Consider the following 19,191-nt stretch of genomic DNA (forward strand, 5'->3'; position numbering starts at 1 on the left):
CAGGCTTGAGCCACCACGCCCGGACCGTAGTCAACATTTTTTAAGCAAATCATGATATTATAGCTTTATTCTCTTTGAACAATTCGGTTTGTGAAGAATTTTCACTGATCATAATCCTTCTGACCAGGCTGTGAGACCAGCAAGCAGCATATTTACTGGCAACTTTACAAATGAAACAGACTTAGACAATTTAGAGGGTGACATGGTTGGGTGTTTGTTCCTGCCCAAATCTCATATTGAATATAATTTCCAATTGGGAATTGGAGGTGGGGTCTGGTGAGAGGTGTTTGGATCATGGGAGTGCATCCCTCATGAGTGGTTGAGGCCATCTCCTTGGGGATAACTGATATCTCAACTGCGTTCCCATGAGATCTGGTCTCTTAAAACTGTGTGGCATCTGGCTGGGAGTGGTGGCTCAGACCTGTAATCTCAGCACTTTGGGAGGCCAAGGTGGGCAGATCACTTGAGGTCAGGAGTTCGCAACCAGCTTGGTGAACATGGCAAAACCCCGTCTCTATTCAAAATACAAACTTAGCCAGGCATGGTGGTAGGCGCCTGTAATCCCAGCTACAGGGGAGGCTGAGGCAGAAGAAGAATTGCTGGAACTGGGGAGGCAGAGGTTGCAGTGAGCTGAGATTGTGTCACTGCCCTCCAGCCTGGGCGACAGAGTGAGACTCCATCTCCAGACACACACAATTAAAAAAAAAAAAAAAAAAAAAGGTGTGGCATCTCCTTCCTCACTCTCTGTCTTGCCCTGCTTTCGCCATGTGATATGCCTTCTTCCTCTTTGTCTTCCGCCATGGTTGTAAGTGCTGGTACATATTTACAGGTGGAAGATTGGAGGCTTCTGAGGCCTCCCCAGCAGCCCAGCAGATGCCAGCACCATGCTTCCTGTAAAGCCTGCAGAGTGCTGAGCCAATTAAACCTCTTTTCTTTACAAATTACCCAGTCTCAGGTATCTTTACAGCAATGCAAGAAGAGCCTCACACTCAGGGTGACTTCAGGTCACACAATTAGTAAACGATCCAGCCGAGATCCAAACCCAAGTCTTCTTGTGTCTGTGCCACGTGTTCTTTTAATTTGTGATACTACCTTTCTAAACTATTAAGTTGTATGAATTGTTTACATCAGAGAGATTAGATGTCACTTATTCTACCAAATGAAACTTCAGTCATTTGGCGAGAACTGGGAGGTGGAACTCCTGAGCACAGCCTGCTCCAATCAAAAGCCTTTGTGTTTGTCAAAAGACAGTTTTGACGCATCCATCTATGGTAATCTGTTAACTTTCCATCCAGAAGCCACATGGGTCCATTTACTTCCCCAATGTCCCGCCCCCAGTGGTTGATCTAATATGCAAACCCTGTCATATTTTTTGTCTCAGTAAAAATTCTTCTACAGTTTAAAAAAACGAGAAACAAATAATAAAAACAAAACAAACCAATACTCATGGAGGGCTGTGCTTGGCACAGAACCAGGATTGGAAATAGAGAGGTAAAATCACAGAGAACAGGCCTGGCCCTGAAGGAGATGGTAGGTGGCCAGGACAAGCAGTCACCAGCCAGTGCAGTGAATCTAGGGCTGAGCTCTTTGGGAGAGCTGCAGGACACAGACCGGCAGGGGGCCAGGGTGGGCTCTCCAAGGAGGTGACATCTGGGTCACAGCTAGGAGGGGAGTGGAAATAAGTGAGAGAGAGAGAGAGAGAGAGAGACTGTGGAGAGACTGTGAGTGTGTGTGTGCAGGCAGGACAGAGGAGGGAAGAAAAAAAAGAGAAGATTCCATGAAAGAAACATCAATTGCAAAATAAACAAACCCACAAAATGGCATGGAACCACCCAGGATATTCTCAGGCATATATTTACAGGTGGAAGGCAGGCTGCCCCAGGAAGTGAGTAGAAGCCAGAGGCTTCCCCATTAGAGGAAGTCTGGATTTCTGCTGAGGGCAACAGGGAGACACTGATGGGTTATTAACCTGGGAGGAAAGACCCTGCAGCCACAGGGTGGAACGGGGATTGGAGATCTGAGAAAGACAAATATGAACTAAAACAGTGATTGTGGGGATGGAAGGTAAAGCGAAAAGGAGGCGGGGCGGGTGGGGGGTGGCGGAGGTGTCACTACTGACCCCAAGAGGTGAGAAGAGAAGTTTCTGCAGGAATCAGTAAAAGCCTGCAAATTGGAGTGACCTTCCTGATGGGATCTGAATTGATAGCAATGGCTTATTTGAAGCCATCTTTCTTAATTACCCTTCTTACTAAAAAAAAAAAAAAAAAGAAAAAAAAAGAAAAAGAAAAAACCAGATTGCTTCAAAGGTAATTGTTCTTTTATACTTCTGCATTCTTTGGAAGGTTCATGATATTTAACTTTTATTTAGGGATGAAAATAGAATTTAAAACTCCACATGTTCCTGATATGTCCCACTAGTTAAACGAAGGTCTAGGGTCTTCTTCTCTATAAATGTTTCAGGTGATAATTACTCCTGCTGGCAAGAAAAAGACGAGGTTCATTCAATAAACATTTATTGCACTCTTAATTAGGTTAGAGGTATTGCATGATATTCAACAACTAAATTATTAAAAGCATTTTGTGATCAAACGATTTTGCATTTCTGATTACATTTATATGTTTTACGTAATGTTTAGCCTAGGAAAATGCTCAGTCTCAACATTAAATATGGTCATGAGTCACTTAATGATGGGGATCTATTCTGAGAAGTGCTTCATTAGGGCCATCCCATCTTTGTGCAAACAGCATAAGCTGTACTTACAAAAACCTGGATGGTACAGCCTACAACACCCCTAGGCTGTATGGTAGAGCCTATTGCTCGTACACTACAGAGCTATACAGTAAGTGACTGTACTGAATACTGTAGGCAACTGTAAAACAGTGGGAAGTATCTGTAAACCTAAAGCTAAATGTAGAAAAGGTGCAATGAAAAGACAGTATTATAATCTTTCAGGACCACTGCTGTATATGCAGTCTATTGAATGAAATGTCGTTATGCTGTGCACAACTGCACGTAAATCTAATTAATGCTCCTGAGTGATGGTCAAACCCTGTGTGTTTTTAATTTTATTGAGTAGGATGACCACTGTTTAGGTCTCTTTAACTTCTCTTATCTTAGGCTTTTCTACCTATTGCTAACCTACTTGGTGAACCTACCTACCTACTTCCTCCTCAGGTTTCAGTTTAATCAACACCTTCTCAGTTAGACACTCCTGATTCTCCTGTTGAGATTTCATCCTTCTGTCATATATTCTTAGAGTACCCTGGACTTTTCTAGACAGCTTTTATCACAACCCTAGCACAATGACTTGAAGATAATAAGTGTTCAGTGGATATCTGGTGAATGAACGAAGAATAAATGAATAGTAGCCAAGTGTCAATCCTAATATTTCCTACAACACTTTTCAATGCTATGAAGGGCCAGGATTTTAACCAGGTACTAATAACTGGACAGAGCTCTTACTACTTCTCAATGAGCAGAAAATACATTGATACAGGACAGGAAAACACTTAGCAGGTAAAAGTAGAGATGGGACGGAACTGGGCCATATGTACATGTCAAAAGGGACAGATTATATGGGAAAAATCACCAAGACCACTCCCTAATCTTTCTACTGTCTGATTAAGAGCTGAATATTAATTTAATTAAGTTGCAACCAAATACAGGTAAGCCTCACGAGTGTAATATAACATACTTAACAAAATAGTTATTGAGGAAATAGAGGCATATTAGCACTTTTGCGTACCCTGGTGTTCTTATAATAAAGAGTTACATTGTGTATACTTATAAGTGCTGGTTGATAAAATGATCTGCTGAAGAGAATGATGTAACACCTAATTCCTTCTGTATCTGTGCCCTTATCCCTCTCCCCACCACCAAAAGAGGATGAAGCAGAAGTGTAACATGAGGAATGTGGTCAGGGCCTCTGAGTTGGAACTCAGTTCTAAAAGTCTAGGGCTCTAAGAAGCATACTGGGTTAGTGGTCACACATGACTTTATCAGCCTCTTAGAACTTGCAACCTTTCCTCACATTTCACATATATGAAAGTGAGGCATCTATAGTCAAATCAGTTAATCTTTGTCAAAATTTCCAAGATCCTCTCCCAGAAAGGCTATCAGCCTTAGCCTGGAACACGTCTAGAAGTTCATCCCTTAAACTCCCTAAATCAATAACTGGGATTAAGAAGACCCAGGGGTTCCCGAGAGCAAATGGCAGAGCAGCTTTACAATTCGTAAAGTAATATATTGTCCAGTGCAACCATTTGCAATCTTTCAGTGCTCTGAGTTTATAATTGAAACTATTTCTAATTTATTCCACTATTAACATTTAAAGATGGTCTATCTAGACAAGGGAAAAGAAACAGCATGTAACTTTCTCTACGGTCAATGGAAAATGAGGTAGACTTGAATGTCTCCCTCCTTCCTGCTGAATGGCTTCTGTGCAGCTGGTCAGTAAGAGGGGAACGCACAACACAGCCCGGCTCTCGCCTCCAGGAATGTGCAAGGTGTGGCCTCCACTGTGAAGGACACTCGAGAGCTTTCTTGGAGTCTGTAGTTCCAACTCAAATATTTGCCTTTTCAGAGACAGCATGGGTTCTTTTGGGGATAACAAAGTACTATGATGAAAAACTTAGGTCTTCCCCAGCCCTAGCCAAGAATAAGCTACAGTCACCCACTAAGTGTGCTGCTGGCATGCCTTCTGAGGCTGAGAGAAGCATTTCACACTCTAACTTTTAGTAACCAGAGGTGCTACCCACATCCATTGAGTAGGCATCATGGTCACACCCCAACATGTACAGTCATCATCACAAAATTGATGGACGCAGGCTCACGGCAAAGGGGTTACGGTACAATATAAGGAAGGTAGGAGAAGCAACAAAAGAAAGATCCAGAAGGTTCTTCCAAACAAGAGACACTAAGAACAATTTTTTACTGCTTATGAAAATTGGGGTTGAAAAATATTTATATAATTAGTGATTTCCAATGAATTATTGGAAAGTCATTGCTAGGCTAGTTTTTCAATTTCAAGTGTTCTAGTATTCACTGTAACAATACCCTGGATAGTATTTTTATCAACAATATATTCTCTTTTTTTCCTTCTAAAAAGAACTAGGTGTTTTTGATTTCTCTAAATCCTTTTTCTAATGAAAATCAGCACCAGGCATTTATGAAACCCCCTCCTCCATGCCCTCAGGGTTAGCTCTACCTTAACTGGGCCCAGCACATCCTCCAGCGTTTATGCCGCTCCTATTTGTTTGTTCTGAGGCGCCACGCCCTCTAACCCATCCTCCATCACTGCTGCGTCTCTTCCTTACATTTTTTCCCTGACCTGAATCCAGTGAATAGCTACTCATTGGTATGGAGTGCAAGGTCATCCAATTCATCCTCTTATCTCCCTTGTTTCTTCTCCCATCCCACCCCTCTCTGATTATAACACACTTCTCATTCTCAGATCAGGCCAAACTACTCAGTCCTCCCTGTCCTCATGGAGCCAACCTGTCTCTCTCATTTTTTATTCCTTGCCAGCCACATACCTAACCTCCCTGGCAACATATTCCACATCACACAGATGCTCTGAACAACAGCCGTCTCTCAAGATTCAGCTACTCGGCCCCAGCGTTACCTCTTCTCTGAAGTCTTAGCTGGCTCTTCCCTGTACTGACCACTCCTTGGTCAGGTCACTGGTTCCCATCCTCATCCCTACTTACTACAGGGCACTAGATTCCATGTAGCTCTCTTTCCCATCTACATTGCCAGCCCCTGGAGAAGAGAGTCCATAGCAGCTTCCTCCATATCCCCAATGCTCAAAGGCTCCTTGTGTGGAGAAGAGAATGGGATGTCTAGGAAGGTAGTGTTAATGGACTGAACATTTCTTTCCTTGAACTTACAGACAGTGAGATAAACAAAAGGGTTGCTGCTGCTTGAGAAAAAGAAAACATGCTTTATGCTTCATACCCTTGAACTACTAAACCATAACCATTTGTATGCCAACAACCATAATTTATGAGAAACTTTTTAAAATAAAAATGCCTGATTATCTCCTGTCTTTCTGAAAAACAATTTTTTTTTTTTTCGTAGAGATGGGTCTATGTTGGGTCTCTCTATGTTGTCCAGGCTGATCTTGAACTCCTGGGCTCAAGCAATCCCCCAGCCTCAGCCTCCTGAGTACAGGTACACACAACCATGCCTAGGTTGGGACTACAGGCATATAACCATGCTCAGCTATGTTTTTTTTCGTTTTTGTTTTTGTTTTTTAATTTCCTTTTTTGTAAAGACAGGGTCTTGCTACATTGCCCAGGCTGGTCTCAAACTCCTGGCCTCAAGTGATCCTCCCACCTTTGCCTCCCAAAGTGCTGGGACAGTCTTTCGTTAACAATAATAATCACTCTCTGGCTTCAGTTCCACATGTGAGGTGCCCTGCATTCGAAAATGAACACTGCTGTGCTTTTACAAAGGGTCATGTCAGTATTGGTGAATATGCTCCTTGAATTTGCCAGGGGCACTGTGCATCCTGTCTCTAATGCCCGCTCTGAAGGTTGAGGCAGGGGGATCGCTTCAGCCTCAGAAGGTCAAGACTGCAGTGAGCTACAATTGCACCACTGTACTCTAGCCTGGGCAACAGAGTGAGACCCTGTCTCAAAAAAAGAATAAATAAATAAAAGAAAGAAAATAAAACTTTTCCATATCTTACTAAGGAAAAAACTTTGAATCCATGAACAGACATTAAAATTCTCTCCTAGTTACTAGTTCACTGGCTGGAATGATGGAATTTGTGTTCTTCTGGGCCATCTCAGGATTTAAATAATTTTATGTGACAGAGCTGATGTGTTGATCAATAAAAAGACAACTATCATTTACATTAAGAGTTTAATGCACTTTCAAGAATCTACATGAACCAAGCAGAGTGTTTGTAGGGAAATCAATACACGACCACCTTACTTAGTGAAGTGCGTAAACGAAGTTCAACTGAATTTTCAACATCAATGAATATGGATTAAAGAAAAAAATCAAATCAATTGAAAAAAATGGGTTTTGGAAATCACACAATGACAGTATTTTTGAATACACAATACTGTGCAAAATCCAGGAAAGCAAACAGATGTTTGCTTCCATTTCCCTCCTCCTTCTAGTATTTATCTTATCATTTGGGAAAAGCGTTCTTGTATTGCAGTTTGATTACATGTGCATTTTGCAGATTTCCAGATGTGTTCAAATGTTTTAATTTACATTATGGCTTTATATTTAGGTCCATATGATTCCCTAATCAGAGTTCTTATTTGTCTAAACATGACATGAAATTGAGAATTTTAATATGCCCCATCTAGTTAGAGGGTACTATACATATTTTTCCCCCCAACCTACTCTTTCTCGCTATATTGGTCTTCCATCTATTCTACAGACAATCAGTCCAATTATGTTGTCCTATATAAAGAATCTCTTGAAGACAACATTCACTTTTCTGCAAAATATATATATATATATATATATATATATATATTTATATATATATTTTTTTCGACAGGTGAGGTTGAAATAATTTCCTCTCTCAAATTTGTGCCAACACAATTTACCCATTTAAGATAGGCATCCTTCCAATAAAGATGATGTCTATAGCAGGTTTCCCCATAATGCTTACTGAATTATGCCCCATAAGGATTGATCATGATTCTAAGATTATAGATGTGAATAATGAACATGGATATATTTATTAATTTCAAGATGCTAACAGGGGAAGAAGGTATTAGGGACTGGAGGCAAAGTGCTTCTGGCAAATTCAAGGAGCATATTCACCAATACTGACATGACCCTTCTTAAAAGCACAGCAGTGCTGAACCTGTAAACCAGGATGACAACTAGAAAAGACGGTGAGGCAACACAAAGTGATGAAATGATGTAAGGTCTGCAGAGAAAGTTATGTGTTTTGGACTCTGACAAGAATTTGGATATGTATTTTTATAGACATAAGAATAGGAAGCCTGAGGACACCAAGAACTACTAGTAAGGTCTCAAAGTCTCCGAAAAACAACTAGACATGTGTAAAAGTAAGCAACAATAAAATAATGTCTTAGTGAGGCATATGCTAGAAAAAAGAACAATAGTTTGGAGTGTGCCCGGCACCTTGTAAAGACCAGGGAAGACGGCTGGGAAAGGGGTGCAGGTATATCGCCCAAACAGCAATTATTTTAAAATTTAGTCTTGGCCAGGCATGGTGCCTCATGCCAGTAATCCCAGCACTTCGGGAGGCCAAGATGGGTGGATCACCTAGGGTCAGGAGTTCAAGACTAGCCTGACCAACATGATGAAACCCTGTCTCTACTAAAAATACAAAAATTAGCCGGGCGCGGTAGCACACGCCTATAATCCCAGCTACTTGGGAGGCTGAGACAGAAGAAATCGCTTGAACCTGGGAGGCAGAGGCTGCAGTGAGCTGAGATCAGGCTACTGCATTCTAGCCTGAGCGACAGAGTGAGAGTCCATCTCAGTAACAAACCAATCAACAAAACTTGGAAAGATGCATATGAAAATCCAAAGATGCAAATGAAAATCCAACAGAAAGCATTTGAAAGTAAGATACAAGTATAGAAAATGTGCAAAAGGTATCCATATAAGAACAAAGTACCATGGAATAACGGGCTGTTTTTGAAAAATGATTAAGCTTTCAGCTTCCTTCGGTTTGGAGGCACTGAAGCTGAGTGAATTCTAACTATTCACATGATCATGATGCTTTCCAGTAAAACATCGAGTCCTTTCCCAATGACCCTTTATTGCTGAGTCTGAGCAACTGTTAAGTGGATCAGAAACAAATGATGCTCCCAAGGCCATGGTCAGAGCATACATTTTCATTTAATAAATTTCAGCTTTTAAAGTCAACAAAGACTGACCCATGGCCATGGGTACACTTGAGTCTTCGATAGCATCTAATGCATGCCTTGGGTCCATCGGATTAGTGCAATCTTTCAGTGCCACCCACAGGAATCAACCCAGAGGGCCTGGGCAATGTCAAGCACATCACTTGAAATGTAGCAGTTAACACGATCTCCAATTCGGAATACAGCTTTTATATATTTCATAGTATTCTCACAAACTGCATCTATGAACAGCAAGCATAAAACTTTACATGAGCTACTGTGTTGCATTATTCTACAGTATAAACTAAAAATTCTTTTACAAATTTTGGAGATTTTTGAAATAAAAATTTCTGTGACTCTTCCCTAATCTGACTTCACTAAAAACTAATACTATTCTGGTTTTATTTATGACTTTATGAACTGAGACCTCCACATATATTTTACTGAATAGAAGGAAATCTAACTGATTGCCTTATGATACTGCAGTGAAAACATGATCAAATATAGCCAGGTGTAAAAAGATTAATGAAATCAAATTCTACAAAAGGAACATGAAAATAAACCCTAAAATGCCTTGTCAATGTAAATGTTTCTTCCAAGTACTCTATTCGAAGATGCCTCTGAAGGGAATCTATTCTGATAATACAAAGGTAAAACATTTAAATCCCTCTGAATCAAGTAGAAATTTCACCTATGCAGATTAATGAGCTAATGACAAGTTGATACTCCAGAATTATTCAGGTATTCTTTTGCTCTGTCTTGGAAATAATAAATTTATTTTATTCAGTCACTGTAAAAGTTATACTTTATAATTGCTTAGCTATATAAATCATCATGGGATAAGACGCGGGCCTAGACGTTGGTAATTAACTCAAATCTGTTCAAATAAAGACTTCACAATGTTCTTTCCAATCATCTGTTTTTTTGTTTTGTTTTGTTTTTTTTAAAAAACCAACAACTATACATCCCATATTCTATTGAGAAATTAGCTAATTTGCTAAAAATTAAATGACATAAAACTCAAAGTAAACACACAAATGAAAAAATTTAAACATCCATTCAAAGAAGAGAGCTGAGAACAAAAATGCCATCTGCCCTTGTGTACCCAAATTGCATCAAGCCTTTTAATTTAAAACTACCTCCTCAACAGACTAGTGCTTGGTTCCTTATCTTCAAAAGAACAACCCACTTGCATCAGCATAAAACCCTTTAAACAATACTTGACCATCTTACATCAAAGCCCTTTCATTTTCCTCAGTCATTACTTTTAATTAGAACTAATAAAGATATGGATTTACATGCTGGCTGAGATTTGCAGCAAATCCCGAGAAAACACGTTGGAGGAATTCATCAACTTGATTTAGTTTTCTTCTCGCTAGAGCCGGCCCACCCCTCTGTTCCGTACCTGACAGGTGCGCCTCTGCTGTGGGCAGGTTTCAGCATGACTGTCACGGTATTGTCAGTTTGATTCAAAGGTGTCTCAAGTTCATAAGCTGGCATAGAGGGTGCTGGGGGAAAAGGCATAGGATGGAAGACTCATTATTTCTGGTTGATCTTCTCAGTTCAGTTTCCACTTCCTTTTACAAAGAGCATTAAGAACACAGTGCATTTACTTTACATTGCAGCTATCAACCACCATGAGCAAGCTTCGTGTATATTCCCTATAGAATCACAGGGACAGCTGCTAAAAGCAGCCCATAGTGCCCCCTGTGATCTTGAGTTGAAGTTGGGAGATGGTATGAGGGGGTCTGTGAGGTGTGAGTAATATTCCTTTTCTTGATTTGGATTCTGGCTAAATTAGCATAGTCGGCTTGTGAAAAATCACCGAGCTGTACACTTACAATTGGTACACTTTTCTGTACATATGAGTTCTCAAATAAAATGTTTATGCTAAAGGCATATTTAAGAAATAATCATTGGACTTTACAGTTATTCCATCTAGGTCAAGGTTTTTCAGGTACCAGAGACCCATTGGGGATTTAAAGAGGACAGTGGAAGTCAGAGAGATTTGCTGGAATGAATTAGTGACTATCTGTGGGCTCTCAGAAAAGCATGACAGTGGAAAACACATAGGAACAGAATTAAGAAAGGCTTAGGTTTGACTTTTTGCTGTGTTTTGTTTTAACCAGCATAAGAGCTTTTATATATCTGAAAATGGGGAAACTACCCTGTATGTTTATTATCATAATTCAAAGAGAGAACAGAGAGACAGGCAAATATAATTCTACAAATGTTAGTTCTCCTCCAAATATAAATCCTATTTCTAAGGCCAGTTCCCGGCATCTTCCTTCTCTAGACTGTTAAGTCTTATTATGACAGCAACAGAGCTCTTCAGTAATTATGGACAAGACAAATCATTACACAGAGCTGTGATGTGGGACGGCATACCATATTTTCACAGCCCACAGGTAGAGACTCCTGATGAGAAAGCTAGAGGTTGTTTCTTGCAAATACAGTTTTTAAAATTGTCTTACATATACAAAAAGATTATTTTATCACAATATGGGTTACTTCTGAGTTCCATTTATTGAATCATCTCAGCAGTAAAATTTATTTCAATTCTCTTAAAAATTAACTCAAAGTCATAACATAGAATTACATTTTGTATACAAGAGTGGTTCCCTCTCATAGGTCCATGAAAATTTGAACCTGTAAACTGTAACTGTTTTAAAATGATAAAAATCAAATACTTATTCTTGATGAGCCGTATAAGCTAATGAAAATGTCAGGCTGCTTGATTTTCAATAAAATTGTTTGAACTTGGCATGCTCAAAGTGGTCAAAACCACTGATTACATCTGCCATGATTGTGAGTTTCCTGAGGTCTCCTCAGCCATGCTGAACCGTGAGTAAATCAAACCTCTTTCCTTTATAAGTTACTCAGTCTCGGGTATGCCTTTATTAGCAGCGTGAGAACGGACTAATACAACCATAATGATCAGAATTCTTATCTAATAAAAATAGCAAAAGTGAATTATTTTATTCAAAAAATATACTCTTTATGACAATAATCTTCGTAGTATAACTTACATGGGAAAAATTTCTTAAAACATGCTTCAAGGTATATATATTGGCACTTATTTCATCTTTAAATCCCCATGATAAATTCATACACTAGATGATATTATCTTAATTTGTATGTAGGGGTAAATTTATTTGAATAAAATCAGAGAGGAAGTGCCTGGCAAAATCATAACTAGAACCTAGATTTTTTGATTCCAAGTCCAGTGATTTTTCTTCTACCAACCCACCTTCTTCAACCTGTATAAGTTTTCGAATCTCTAATTATTCTAACTTCCCAAAGACTTATTTTCTCTTTCCCAATTCTCCATACTGTTTCTATAACCTAATTCTATATACAGAGTATCAAGTGTATTAAATTTCAAATCTTTTGTGCTCATAAAATCTTACATAATGAAAAATTATCCCTTAAGTTATAAATGCTTAAAAAGAAAATTCTAAACCCTCCCTCAAAACCTAGCCAAACACTTAACAATAATCTAGTTGTGAACATTCCTTTCCTTCAACTCCAAACAATAACTTTTATTAATACAAAACAAGGAATGAGAGACAAAAGATATAAAGGTCAGGCTAAATATTATTGAACCAACCATGGCTGATAACAAGAGTTAGCTCGTTTCCCTACTTCCACCCCACCTGATTCACTCCAAACAAAACAGTTAAAGCCAAAACTCAACACTTCCACACTCATATCCAAAGGGGAAAAAAAAGGAAAAAAAAATTCATGCAATTTTTTTTTATTGCTGTTGTATATCCCGTACCAGATGGCAGCTTAATTTCCTCTAGTCTGAAGTACAAAGACATTTTCTGCACAGTTGAACATGCCTAGAAATATTTCTCAAATTAGGTCTTTTGTTAGATGACATAATTAAGTCTTTAAAAGCAAAAATCTGGAGGTCCTCAGTGGCTGGTACCATCATGTATTTGCCTGTCTCTTCAGGACAGAATCTAGTTATGGTAGAGGTCCCAAGGAGGCTGATCCTTCGGAAGCAGACTCTATATGACTGTCTTTCTGCTGAGCTCCTGATGGTTCATGGTTCATTACAGAGATTTTTCCAACATTACTGCTCTGACAACTTTGGATTGAGAAGGGGATGAGAGAGTCTCAACAGAACCTTCTGCCTCATGCCCAAGTCCTCTAAGGCGCCCTGCTAAAACAATAGCCACTTCCTAACACATGAGATCTTAAGCTCCCAAATGAGAGATAATTGTGCCATGAGTCTGAGCCTCAGGCATCCAAGGGTATTCCTTCGGATATAATGTTAGTGTGTGCGAGCTTGAGCATACTTGACAACGGGAAAGAAAAAGGACAAAAATGTTACTTCTGATAAAAGACACAACTCACGAATGTTGAGTACCTGATATTTTGGTGGTGAACTGGTTTGTTGCTGGAGGCCCAAAACCCTTAGCTGTGCTAGCTCGGATGGTAAAGGAGTATGTGGTTCCTGGATACAGTCCAAAAAACAGAAAATGGGTTTCGTTTCCCAGCTTTGAAACTCTTCCACTCTGATTGGATAAATCTACTTCTGGGTCAAAGGAACTGACTGCTTTGTAGGTGATCTGCAAAAGAATGAGAAAGTGATAAAATATTTGGAGCAGATGGACTCAGATTGCATCTTTATCCAATAAACCCTTCTGATGTATGCACTGTCAGACACTTTATGATAAGCTCCTACTCAGACTCTTGAAATCCTGAATCCAGTGAAGGGATGAAGGAACTCCGCCAAAGCTGTTGAGTTATTACTTTTTTAGACAGGGGAACTTAAGCCAGTAGATTAGAACATAGAGGATGAGCGCAGGGTTAAGCTAATGCTTTGAAGTTGTTTGCTTTCAAAATGTCATTTTGTAAAACTACATTACAATCGGTTTGGAACAAAATAAGAAAATATTCAACTAACTCAAACAGATAAGATACTGACAAGGATAAGGCCTCATCGTTAATCTAGTAGCCATAATTTGATTTAGGATTATTATCTATTGGGAACAAGGGCACTGAAGTGTTTTCATCAATGCAGGCAAGGACATCTGCTCCAATGGCTGGAATCCTAGACAGATTCCGGTCACTCCTGATGCTACACATAGAGTGATCATTCTGGGCCATATTCATTTCTTTCCTTTAGAGCAATGTCTTCCAATAGAACTTCCTGAAATGATGGAAATGCAGCCACTAGACACATCTGGCTACTGAGCATTTAAAATGTGGTTAGTGACACTGAGGAACTGAAAATTTTAGTTAAAATTTGAATTTAAATTGCCATGTGTGATTAGTAGCTGCCATATGAGACAGTGCGGTTCTAGAAGTTTTCATGACATTAGCTACATAACAGATATTCAAAGTATGTTGGATAAGTCTGAAGTGTTTGAAAATAAATGTAACATAGGTGTCTTTAAATCTTGCTCTTTCAAATGATATTTTAAAGAATTTCACTGTGAGAAGTTCATCATCTATTCAAGAACACGCACTTTAGTGGTGATTACTAACTTCTACTGGTTGTAATGACATAATTTTAAAATGTGGCATATTCTAAAGTTTTAAATTGCAAAACTGAGCACTTTTCTTGCTTTTAAATAGGTAAACTTACTTGTAATTTATGTGCATGAACACTAAAACTGTTATTATACGAAGTGATAATTGACATTCTTTTTTCTTATATTTATACCATGTCATTACAATTAAGAAGACCTCTCTGAAAGAATATTTAGATCGAATCAACTAAACTTTAGCAAGAAAACTGTTTGCTGTATATATTAATCACTGCAGTGCATGACACTATTGGAGTCATGCACAGTATCTGTTATTAACCCTCTAACAGACTTCCTCTACAAGGTTAAGGAAGTCAAGAATAGATAAGGCCAAATCCGCCCCCAGCAGCTAAGCGAGGGACGTCAGCGATGTATCTGCTGTGTGATTACTTGGTCCTCCATTTGGACACCTCCAGGGAACAAGGCAGTTTAGAGGAGACGGATCTAAACCTCTATTATGACTGCATAATTGCTTCCCAATGTTTCCCACTAATTCACCCGTACATTTAAGACATATTCATTGAGCCCCTCTCATGTGCCAAGCACTGTGTTTTGAGCTGGGGTCTTGCATGGTGCCTCAGGAATCGTACCTTCCCTGAAGGAGGTATCAGTTTGGTAGGGGAAGGGGAGAAGCGATCCAACAATTATGACAGAGTATAATTAAAATGAGGACTGACGCTGCCTACCGAGGCTAGCTTACTGTTCTTGTTCATTTTATTGCCTGTCTACAAACCTTAATGAAACATAAATGCATATGAGAGAAGCCCAAACTCCTTAGTTTTGTGTTTCAGACCTGCTCCCACCTTCTCCAAACTTACTTCAGAATCTGTGATACTACACAATTATATTCCCTTCTGTTCTGGTCAGAGGATAAAGACTGCCCTGCAAACACTAATGGGGCTTTTCTGACATTGCTTTTGCCTATAAACTTTCACTTGCCTGGAACATGAGACAGTTAGCTCTGTTTCCATGTTCTCTACCTATTCAGATTCATTTACTCTATTCAAACATTGACTGAACACTGGGCAATGAATCGTGGAGTACTGTGAAATCTCTTCTTTGATCTTCAATCATGATTTAAATACGCCAGAGGAATTGGAACATTTCATGTAATTGTATCTTCCTTCTGAGGAGTGGCTGATGTCTTATTCCTTTCCCGATCCCATTGTGATCAGTAAATATTTGGCACTCAGTATCTATTTTTCTACAGCTCCTCCTGGGGAGAGCAGGCGTGTGCATGCGCTCATGTAAACACTCAGACGAGTGGGATCTTTGCTCCACCCGCAAGGACTATCAAGCAAATGCTTTACTAAGGGACTTGCTTGCTGTTCCACCAGGGCCGATAGGCTTGGACTTGCCGAAAGCCCTGTGGTTCAAAATAACACTGAGGTTCTTAGCTGGCTTCCAGTGATAACCCTTTGACAATTTGGTAAAAATTAGACACCTTCTCTTTCCTACCTCTAAAAAGCACATGTATACACTAATTCACATACTCCTAAAAATTACAGATCCTCTCCCTCGCCCCTAACAAACAAATATGTTGGGCATGTATATGTCCACAAAATGTCACAAAGGTGATGGGTTTCCCCATCTCAGACCCATCCACAGAGCCCTGGAGTCTGAATATCAGAATAAGAAAAGCTTCTCGGCAGCAGGGGCACTCTAACTCTACAACCCCACTGCCTGCCACAGAGCTGATGGTAGACATTCACCCACCTCAGCAGCTGCTCTAAATGGCACCAAAATATACCCCCATGCTCAAACTCAAATGTCCATATGGTTTCAGCATTTACTTTTTCACTTGTTCATTCAATACACGTTTATTAAGTGCCTGTTAAGTACTTCAGTACAGCAGGAAGCTACAAGAAGGAAGTCTGGAAGCTCCTGTACTTGTACTCTGTCCCTGGCTGAAGGTCCAAGAAACTGTAATGAAGCCTCTGTAAATAACGCTACTGCTGCAGTGTTGGATGTAAGTAATTTTATGGCATGCGCCAGGTCAAAAGCAAACTGAGATCTCAGCATCATGTGTGAGGGTTAGATTTGGGTGAGATGGAGTAAACTGTTGCTTCTATTGGATGATTTCTGATTTGCAGGTAAGTGCCTGAAATCTTCCAAAATTGTCTTCCCCTTCTCTACTTAAAGCCTCAAATTCTAAACTGAGAGATTAATGGGAAACCAAAATAGAATAACATGCAATCTTTGACTTGCATGTTATAGAAGAGGGGAATCAAAATCTTCTAGTGTGAGTTGATGGTAATTTCAGCCAGCATAAAACACCATCCTCTAATTGAGGTTCAAGCAATTATTCTGAGAAAACAAAGGAATGAATAATTAAATCTGATTTCAGGGGAGCAAAGGACCTAGGATACTTCAAGGAAGAGTATAGTACTTGAATAAAATACTGAAAGATAAGCAGAGCTGCTATAGGATGAGAGCGATGGGATGGTACAGGCAGAATGAATCTAAGCAAAAGCAGGGTGTGCGATGGCTCAGAAGGCTCTTGGAGAAAAAGCAATTTCACATACATGGCTCACTGAGTTCCATAAGAAAAACAGTGGGAGATGGCGTTATAAATACAGATTTGGGTTAGATCACAGAAGCCCTTAAGTATTGAAAACAAACTTCTTAACATGGCCCCTAAATTCTCATTCCCTCTACATAACCACCTATCTCAGCTGATGGTGACTAACAGTCCAGTTATCCAGGCTCAGGATATTAACGTGTCTTCAACTCTAGACTCCTGAATGTCCCAATCAGCTGGCAAATCTAGACCATTCTACTTGATTAAAGTGCCCAACCAAAACTGCACTTGATACTGTAGTCACACACTCATGCATTGAGTCCCTAAGTTTAGAAGTCATTTCATTCTTTCTATAGTTGGTTGCTGATGGGGCAGTTACTTCAATAGAAAAGGAACAGTACCTTTTCTACTTCTTTTTCCAATATCTTAGACATACCAAAGCTTTGTAAAAATCCATGTGTTAAGTCTCATGACCAGGAGTCTGGTATTTACTCACTAGAGATACATAAAGTTAGTAGGGTATAATGAAAATACTTGGACAAATATCCTTATACATTGGGGATTATTACTAATAAACTTCTAGAAATAGGTCTGACATGCTGTGTTTAAATTTTGATAGATTCTCCCTAATTGCCTACCAAAAAAAGACTGCAAAATGTATGTTCCCATCAATAGACTATGCATGTATACTTTTCTCCAGATCACTGATTAACACTTGACATTAGAGAAATCTAAACTTCTGCAGCACTTGTAATATTCCATTTCTTAATCATTGGTAAGGTTGGGAAGGTACTTTACCATATGCTTACATGCTGGGTGGATTTTTTTTGAAGTGTCTTTGTCCATTTTCTTTCCTAATACAGTGTTTGTTTTTTTCTTATTACTACGTAGAGCTCTCTGTATATTACAGCCACCAGCCTGTTGACTGCTGTAAGTGCTGAAAATAATCTCTCCAAGTCTTCTGTTTGCAGTCAGACCTCCTTCATGGTATCTTTCATCATTCAGAAGTTTAAAATTTTATATAACCAAATCTGTCAATCTTCATTTTTAATGACTGCTGCATTGTATATCAAGCTTAGAAAAATACATAACAAAAATGTCTTCCTATCTTTTTCTTCAAGGGTTCTTCTAAACTTTTGTGTTTAGATCATGAATCTGGTATTTATTTTTGTATGATGTGAGGTGGGAGTCTCATATGGCATTTTATTCTCGTAATAAAATGCTGGATTTGTTAACATTTATTAAATTGCCTTCATTTTATATTCATTAATGAATTTGCACTACAGTTTCCACCTTGTAAAATTTTAAAAGTACATGTATCTAGCTGTTAATAGTAGTTACATTTGAAAAGTAAAATTGGGAAGCAAGGATGTTTTATTTTGAATACTTCTGCACTTAAAAGTATTCTTTCAGAGGGCAGTATTAAATTGACAACTTGACAAAATAAGATATTTTGACAGCTATTGAGTAATGGGGTAATGATCAGACCCAGGTTGTAGGAAGATGACTGATAAAATTAAATGACTGAGGTGGAGGGGTAAGGTATGAGAAGGACTTGAGTCAGAATGAAGACAACGAGGTCAGAGAGGCAAGGCTAGTGCTGGAAGGCTGAGAATGGAGTTAGAGGAGTGTAAAGGAGAAGGCAAGGAAGAAAACCAGAAGAATGACGTAAGGCTGTGAACTGCTGTAACTCCTGGAAGAAACAATGCTGTCAGCCATTTTGATCATTAATGCTTTTGTGTATCTTTCATAATAAGCAAAGAGAGAACTGAGAATAACCTAAAGCTACAGCATATTCATTTCCAACACGGATATGGTCTGGATGTTTGTCCCCTTCAAATTCCATGTTGAAATGAGATTCCCAATGTTGGAGGTGTTTGGGTCATGGCGGCAGATCCTTCACGAAAGGCTTCAGGCCACCCTCTTGGTGATGAGTGAATTCTTGCTCTGAGTTCACAGGAGAGTGTGGCACCCCCCACTTTTCTCTTACTCCCGCTCTCGCCATGTGACGTGCCTGCTCCCCTTCAGCTTCTGCCATAATTGTAAGGTTCCTGAGACCCTGGCCTGGAGCAGATGCAAGTGCCATGCTTCTATGTTCTGCAGAAGCATGAGCCAAGTAAGCCTCTTTTCCTTATAAGTTACCAAGCCTCTGGCATTTCTTTACAGCCAAGCAAGAACGGCCTAGTACAAACATCAACAATATTCCATCTGTGCTTTCTTCTTTCCTTCAAAAATTATCCTGTGTGCTGCCTTCCTTAAACAAACACCTGTGTCATT

At 39.4% G+C, this 19,191-nt stretch overlaps 1 protein-coding gene across 3 annotated transcripts in view; it reads right to left on the reverse strand.

Moving 5' to 3' along the window:
• PTPRM (protein tyrosine phosphatase receptor type M) overlaps positions 1-19,191 on the reverse strand; it is an 848,823-nt gene that overhangs the window by 307,659 nt on the left and 521,973 nt on the right. For all 3 annotated transcript variants that reach the window (XM_030925938.1, XM_030925937.1, XM_030925936.1), the window contains exons 10-11: positions 13,229-13,430; positions 10,256-10,358 (exon numbers count right to left, since the gene is read on the reverse strand). In XM_030925938.1, the coding sequence (XP_030781798.1) occupies positions 10,256-10,358; positions 13,229-13,430 (305 nt within the window). The remainder of the gene's footprint in view (positions 1-10,255; positions 10,359-13,228; positions 13,431-19,191) is intronic.

This window comes from Rhinopithecus roxellana, chromosome 21 (assembly GCF_007565055.1).
Source record: "Rhinopithecus roxellana isolate Shanxi Qingling chromosome 21, ASM756505v1, whole genome shotgun sequence".
Classification (NCBI taxonomy): Eukaryota; Metazoa; Chordata; class Mammalia; order Primates; family Cercopithecidae; genus Rhinopithecus; species Rhinopithecus roxellana.